Source organism: Olea europaea, chromosome 10 (assembly GCF_002742605.1).
Source record: "Olea europaea var. sylvestris chromosome 10, O_europaea_v1, whole genome shotgun sequence".
In the NCBI taxonomy this organism is placed as follows: Eukaryota; Viridiplantae; Streptophyta; class Magnoliopsida; order Lamiales; family Oleaceae; genus Olea; species Olea europaea.
Window position 1 is genome coordinate 20,316,667 of NC_036246.1, and position 7,923 is coordinate 20,324,589.

Here is a 7,923-nt window from a genome sequence, read left to right on the forward strand (position 1 = left end):
CACTGGAGAATGCCAAAAGGTTTGAAGGAGAACTAAGAAAATCAAACAAAAAGGCTTGAAAGTGGAATCAAGGAGATCAAAGATCAAAAGGAATTTTTTAAAGCAAGCTACTAGGATAACTTCTAAAACACTTATGTGTTAACTATATTCCAAATTATTTAATTCTTGTTGATATACAATTTAATAAAATCCGTTGTATTCTTCCAACAACCATTTCAGCCTTCTCGTGTTTAAAATCAAAACAAAATTTACCTTTCAAAATAGAACCAAATAGCTAGCATATTGTTCAATTCACCCTTTAGTATCGCAAACTTACCCTTACGCACTTGCATTCTGATTTTGCCGTCCCATCACCAATAGCAACTTGTATGATACATAAGAAGCAAATTAATTAGAATACAAGAATATTGTAGTTGGGTTTTTAGAATAACGATATATGCAACTTAGCGTGATCACAATTTTGAAGAGTGTATAGTAATATTCCAAGTAATAAATGACTGCTCACTGAGATCATTCGGAAATCAGCAATCTCGCTTGTCTTCCAGCTTCCTTGGAGGTAATAGTTCAACAAAGTTGATACAGTAGCTGGTATAACCATTTCTTGGCTTCTACGTCTACAGTAAAGCATAATCAACTTTATGCCGTTGAGTAGAGTTCGACTTAACATTCACTCCGATTATCATTTCACCAGATGAAATGCAAGGAGCAGGGTAAATCAGCCCTGAGCTTTTGCCGTATGCTTCCCAGCAGAATGATCTTGTAATTCCACCAGAGGCCGATGTGAGTTGAATATTTTTCAGATACAACCTTCTACATGGAAAGCTTTCACTGCACGCAAATAGGATTGCTACCTCCGTAGCTGAAGTTCCTCTGATATTACGGAAGGAGACACTGTCAATACTGACCGACGAAGTCTGCAAGGTACATGTAGAATGATAAGAGTAACTCAACTTGCAAAATAATTTTACAAATATACTCACACAGAGAGGGCAGTGAAATGTCAGGTAAAAACTGGAGCTTCAGTGAGTGCTATGGAAAAAGGTCCAAGTATTGTACGTCATACTTCTTTCCCAGTTCATGATATTTAGTTAATACCCGAATTTTTCAAATTTGACTATTATTTACTTGGCCAGATTGAAAATTTTCATTATGTTTTCTCTTCCTTTCTTAAGAAATCCAGGGTCTAAATAAGGCAAACGTAGCATATATTTCTTTGTTCTGCAATGTTAACAAGTACTTCATGTTGCGGGAGAATATGTTCCAGAGGCATGGACACGGAAGTGATGAGACTTTGTACACAGGAATTAATGTTTATCATCCTGATCGAAAACTCAACACTTAAAGCAAATTTCGTACCTGGTTTGGACAAGGACTGGAAGAATCACAGTAATACTGATCTATTATGATAGGATTTGAGACATTTTTCATCCAAACATTCTGGAATTTGATTTTTCTTGCAAAACCACTGCCTCCCTGTTAAATCAGAAAATAGGGACCCCAAAGAGGTCAAGAATGGAGACAGTAGATGTTATTAGCTTGAAAATGTTACTTCCATAGAATGACAAGTGCGTTTTGTAAGGAAAGATTACCTGCCATGTTTTAATCCTCAATCCATTCTCCGTGTTAAACAGATATGCTCCATCAAGACTGACATTCTGCACATAAGCTGATGAGTTTGCTTTTCCCAAACTTCCGATGCTGCCAAATAAACCATTATCACTTAAAAATTTGTACATAGGTCGTTCAAAATTTATTGTCAGCATTGTATTACCTTATACCATGTCCTGGTCCACACACAATGTTTTTCATGTGGATCCTTGAAGAATTGCTAACTATGGATATGCAGTCATCTCCTGCCAATAGTTTATGATAATTTCAGGGTTAAAGAAAGAACTATGCAAAGCAGAATCACAGTGTAATCCAACAAGATTTGCTAACTGCTCATAAGCAAATTTCAAATTTCAGTGCACATGTTTTCTTCTGAGGCAAGCATTACGGATCAATAGTTTTAGCAGTGGTAGAATGGAGTGCCTAGAGAAATCTGTAAATCTGCAGTTCCGACAATTATAAAGTTAGACATTTGCAGAGAGAACCAGTAGGCAACTATCAAACTGGGTTATACATCAATTATCCAGAGGAGCTTTCATTCTTCATCATGATGCTGCTCCTTTAACTATTTCATTTGTCCCTCTTCGAGTGTGGGGGAGGGGGTGGAATTCTCTCCCCAGCTTCCAGAAAATGAAATACAAGGGAATCTGAACTATGTCTGGGAACGTAAAAAAAAATTAGTTTAGATTGTTGGTTAACTTGCACAAACAACATCAAGGCTCGACTCTTATGGTGCCTATCTCATTCTTTGTCTTCTGAATACGGATTTTCAGACCTCCCTACACAGTATGCAGCCAGGTCATCCATGACATAAATCAATTTTCTGAAATCTAAATTGTTATTTGGGAATTTACCAACATCTTTTGAAACAATTAGTTTCTTTCAAATATACAGTTTAGGAATCACAATTCACAGAAATAGCAAAATTTGGACTTAGATCAGGTAGAGTGACAATTATGTCCCCATCTACAGGAAACGCAACCAGATAAGCTTTCTGCAGCACCTACTTAAATAACATTTTATCATCAAGTGTACTGAGCACATCCTATGATGTGAAGAAACAATTCAAGTAATGCTTTGAAAGTTTGCTTTTCTGTTTTAAGGAAAAGGCATTTTTTCTTTCCATTTTGGGGAAGACAAATCAGAAATTGCTAAAGAAAAGCCCATATTCCCTTTTAGTTTATTTGTTTGTTTGGGGCTAAATGCAGCAATCTTCATCTTCTCCTCTTATTTCTGAACATATTAACTCTTTCAGAGACAACGAACCTGTGCTAACAATGATATTAGTGAGTTTTACACGCTTTGAGGCACTTATATGGATTCCATCAGTATTAGGGCTATCAGCAGGTGCCAAGACATTGAGGTGTGACACTGCAACCCGTCGACAAGTAGTAAATGCCATGTGCATTTGTTGACTATTAATTGTGGTGAGATTTCTGACTTTCAAGTTCTTGCATCTATGGAAAGTAATGGCCTGCATTATAGTCCACAATGGCCAAAAATATCAACAAGATGTAGAAATTATTTTTTCCAGTGAAATAGAATATGGAAGTTAAAGCAGAGATAAAACCAAAACAGCTCTAACCGTTGGAGCGTGAGTACAGGGCTGCAAAAAAGAAGTTGATACCAGTATTAGACATCATTTTAGGAGAAAGATATATTTCAAGAAAACAAAACAGGATTATACTCGTATGCAAAATATCACAAAGAAAGATGGAATTACATTTGTTTTGTTTATCTTGCATGATCGAGCCCACCACTCCTCGCCCCTCCCATCTAATACTCCGCCCCCTTCTATAATGAGGTTCTTTACTCCATGGAAATAGAACCATCTATGAATGTTCAAACCCTTCCAGACCTCAGGATCTCTTGGCGAAACAATAGTACCAGAAATCTATGGACGTTGCGAGAAATACACCCAATTGTAGAGATTTCAGGTAATCAAGTTCAATATTGAATTTGAAGCACTGCTGCATATTGAGTAAACGGAATTCCAGCACTTACCCTCAAGGTCACCTTTGAATGGCAAGGACCAGCAAAATTAATTGGTCGAACCAGATATGATTTTCCAGCAGGGATTACAATTTTTGAGTGTGATAATGATGAACAAGCTAACGTCCAAATATCTTCCAGAGTCTGAAGGCCATCAAATCACATTAGGATTAGAAGATAACATTTTTTAATTGAACCTGATCACATGCTGCATTATACTGCTTTTAGTGAAAGGTCATCACAAAGCAATCAACTGTGAAAGGTAAGTAGAGGCGATGGAGGCAAATAGAATAACCGATAGGCCTGAATTTTCTTCACGTAGGTAGTAAACAACACAATGAACTGTAGGAATACATGCCTGTACTTATGGATCCAAAGGGTGTGAAGCTCATCATGGAGCACCTGAAGGTTGTAAGAGAACTCACAGCCTCATGTGTGACAACCAAAATTTTCCACTTCTTATGTTTAGTGAAACAAAAATCTCCAAACTTCAAACTTATACTACAACATTTTATCAATCTTCCCCCATTAACTTCTCTCTCTCTCTCTCAACACTCATGGAAGCATAAAATGATTCATATGTTTGTCTTTTTCTCCATTCAATTATTGATTTGTGCCAAATTTCAAGAAACCTGTCTGATTGTGGGACAACAAATTTGATTTATGTTTTCTGCAGAGAGGAGATCAATGTAACTTTTTGCCTGTGTTGTTCTGTAAGACCTAATATTTAAGAGTAGTCAATACAAATACACGATAATTAGGGGGTTGAGTTAGGTAGGTTGCATAGGGCATTGTAACGTAAAAGGCAAGAGCCTTACACGTTCCTTGAGCTAAGGAACGACGATTCTGGCAGATAGGAACCTTAATGACAGTATATCTCCCATCATTAGGAAAGGGGATAACATCACCAATAGTGTGAGTGCTTATGCACCCAAATCGGATTGGGGGATTGCTTCAGAGTGCAATTCAAGGATATGGAGGGATTATTAAGAAGCATCATATTCGTGTGGACATATGTAAGAAAATAATTAAGAAATAACAAAAATTAAGCCATATTGGTGTTAGGCACTAGCCTCCTTTCCATTACCTATGACATAAAATTCGTTAAACTCAAACAAAAAAACCCACCTAATCCTTCAAGAACAAGTTGAAATCCTCAAAACCAATATCAAGAACCTAAAAATCTTATTCAAAACACATCAAACAGACTTAACAAGGACCTGAAGCATTTAGTGAGATACCAGGGTATGCGTATTTAGGGAAAAAGAGTAGACAAGCGCACTGTTGGGCTTCATGTTTGGCACTTCCAAACCATAGTGGCATGTTTCATAGGGTGGATTGGGCATTAGATGGTACCAAAGATGAAAAATGAATTTATTACATAGTCCAATCATGTCTAGTACGACATACCAAACTCCATAGATGCACCAGAGGTATGGGGAACTCCATTCCCAGTTTAACACAACCTTCTCCTCTTAATAAAATCACTGGTAGAGGCATTATTGAGGTTGATAATGGTCATGGTGATAAAGTTTTCGGTGCCCCCGGAACGTGAGAGCACAATTTGTCAACAGAGTTTTAAATATATGAAATCCTATATCGAATAAAGATGAAAACATGCACTAACTTATGAGAGTTTGAATTATTCGTCTTAAAAAAAATTAACCTTAATAGAACCTCAAATCTCAATATGGTATCAGAGCCTATTAAACTTCATCGAACAATTCGATTCGATTAAAACTGAAAAAAATAATAAGCATGCAAATTTTAAGATTGGTATGCTCAAAAGAACCACCATCTTGTGGGGGCATGTTAAGAGATAAAATCTCACATCGAATAAAGATGAAAATATAGACTTATTTATAAGGGTTTTGACTACTCATATTGAAAATGTTGACTTTTAAGATGGAGTCCTAATGTTTAATACGAAGGTCCTACCAATGCTTTTCAGCACACTAAACCGCAACATAGGTACCAGCATAGATATTTAATCCATAACCTCAACTTACCCATATAACAAGCTAGATAGCATAATATTTTGGTAAAATTGAAACAGTGATCCCAAATCTTCAAATTGTTTTGCAGATTTTACCTTAACCTTCAAATTATACCATTAGCGGTTCCAAACTTTTAAAAAATTAGCACCTGAGGTTCAAATTCCATCCATTTGACCATTAGTTGACCAAAAAAATATATTTCAACCAAATTTAAAAAGGACAAAATGGGAAATTCCTCATTATTCTGCATAAATTAATTAAAACAAAAAACACCAAAAAAAAAAAGTAAAAGGAAGATAAACAATTTCATCTTCCTCCATCCCACCCCACCCCACCCCACCCCACCCCACCCTACCCTACCCTAAAAAGATTAACAGGAAGATGAACAGATTCATCATTCCAAACCAACACTACCACACCTCACCCCAAACCCACAAAAAAATTCACAGGAAGATGAATGGATTCCATCCATTTCATCTTTGCATCTGAATTTGATTAAAATGAAGATTTTCGTCTCAAGCAAGAACTCATACCACACATCACAGTGCACTCTCCCATTTCTTAATCCATAGGCAAGTCATTAAAAAAATCTGATTTTTCTTTCCATTTTCGTTTCCTTTCAAATCTCAACTTTACATACCTTCCACTTTTTCATTTTTACCAAATCCACCATTGTAATTATTCATTTTCTTGATGAGTTTTTATTTATAAGTCTTGATTTGTTGTTTGTCTTGGATTATAATTGATCTGGGAGTGAAGATGGGTTGGGAGGTGGTGCCAATGGCAAGCACAGTAGTGTCAGCGACGGGGTTGGAGACGTTGCCGTCAAATTCTTTGGCATGGGTTGGGGGTCGAGTGGGTTGGGAAAGATGAAACTATTCACCTTCCTTTCACCATTTTCTTTTTAATTATTTTATGTGGAATAATGACGAATTTACCATTTTATCCTCTTTAAATTTGGTCAAAATGCATTTTCTTGGTCAACTGACGATCAAATGGACAAAATTAGACCCAAGTGCTGACTTTCCAAAAGTTTGGGACCGTTGGTGGTACAAACTGAAGGTTAACTGCTGCTAAAATTTTCCATAATATTTTCATCATGCTGCCAGACAGTGAAAAGGGAAAATATGATGGAGAGCTGCATTTGGCCACATGGGATCTCCGTCATGCCCCCAAACCGACCATAAATTTTTTACAGGTTTATACTTCTTTTTTACATGAACAGATGTAGTAAATCTCCATTACCCCCAAATTATTAATTCAAATATTTTCACTAAAGCACACAGGCCTATTAATCCTTTACCAACCAATAATCATCCCAATCACCTCAAGACATGCCAAACGCATTACAAAGCTACTCATTAGAACAATAAAGTAAAACCTTTCCAGTTTTCATTCAGTAAAAAGTTAAAACAGGTGAAATGCAATATAATTTGTACCTATTTGGAAACCCGTATATGAATATTTTACCTTGGTGTCATCAGTGAATCCATCTCCTTGGGCACCAAAATCATTTATATTGAGAACTAGAGTTTTGGATAGGTAGGAAGTGTTTCTGAAAAGCCCAGATGTTGGAAGCTGTATTGTTGGACTAAATCCGTTTGCATTGGTGACAAATAAGAGCAAGCATATGCAGATGTAAACTATGTAATTAAAAGAATATACAGAATGAGAAGAATAGGCATTCGAAAATGACAATTTTCTGAGCTTCACCATCTCCATCAGAAGAGAAAAAGAATGAGGACTCTCTGAAGAATTTCAAGTTTTTCATTATCCATTCATTGACCATTGAATTCAATAAAGTACCCTTTTTATCTTTCTTTTTTTTTTTTTTACTTCCCCTGCCTGCAAGTCTTCGGTAGATTCTTTTCAAAAGTAAACCTGAATTATCTGTCGGTGACCACATTTGCAATTAGAAGTTTTAGCCTTGTTTGGTTTTCCCCCAAATAAAATAAATAAATAAAAATAAATATTTAGTATATTCTAATAAAAATTTATGAAAATAAGTAATTAAAATCTTTATAAAATTATGGATTCGATGAAATATATGATTAAAAATGAATTTAAAGATGAGCTCCAAAATGAGATCGAAAATGGTCTTAATTTAAGGGTAGGGTTGGCAACGGTTCGGTATGGGTCGGTTCGGCCAAAATCATAATCGCACCACCAATTTTTTAATCATACCATAATCGCACTATAACCACGTAAATCGGTTCGATTCGTATCTCGGTTCGGCACGATTCGATTCGGTTAATAACCACGAAAATAAATTATTTTTTATAGGTTCATCCGTCAAATTGATATAAAACAATTTATGAAAAAAGTC

At 36.0% G+C, this 7,923-nt stretch overlaps 1 protein-coding gene across 2 annotated transcripts; it reads right to left on the minus strand.

The window, feature by feature from the left end:
• Positions 1-297: 297 nt before the first annotated feature.
• LOC111401451 (probable polygalacturonase At1g80170) lies at positions 298-7,403 on the minus strand. Of its 2 annotated transcripts, XM_023029186.1 has the most exons (9): positions 7,068-7,403; positions 3,613-3,744; positions 3,332-3,502; positions 3,194-3,214; positions 2,875-3,082; positions 1,772-1,853; positions 1,590-1,698; positions 1,357-1,473; positions 298-914 (listed from the first exon to the last, which is right to left on the minus strand). In XM_023029186.1, exons 1-9 carry the CDS (start codon positions 7,317-7,319, stop codon positions 615-617), a joined length of 1,392 nt encoding a protein of 463 aa, XP_022884954.1. In that variant the 5' UTR covers positions 7,320-7,403; the 3' UTR covers positions 298-614. The 2 variants fall into 2 exon arrangements, with proteins under 2 accessions (XP_022884954.1, XP_022884955.1); XM_023029187.1 differs by lacking the exons at positions 3,332-3,502; positions 3,613-3,744 and having other exon boundaries at positions 7,068-7,393.
• Between the last annotated feature and the right edge of the window lie 520 nt (positions 7,404-7,923).

Excerpts from the sequence above, each read along its gene's own strand:
- LOC111401451 (XM_023029186.1), bottom strand. The coding sequence starts at position 7,319 with ATGGAGATGGTGAAGCTCAGAAAATTGTCATTTTCGAATGCCTATTCT. Across the intron at positions 3,503-3,612 it reads ATTCAAAGGTGACCTTGAGG|ATTTCTGGTACTATTGTTTC; the intron begins GTAAGTGCTGGA and ends CAACGTCCATAG. Across the intron at positions 3,083-3,193 it reads CCTGTACTCACGCTCCAACG|GCCATTACTTTCCATAGATG; the intron begins GTTAGAGCTGTT and ends ACTATAATGCAG.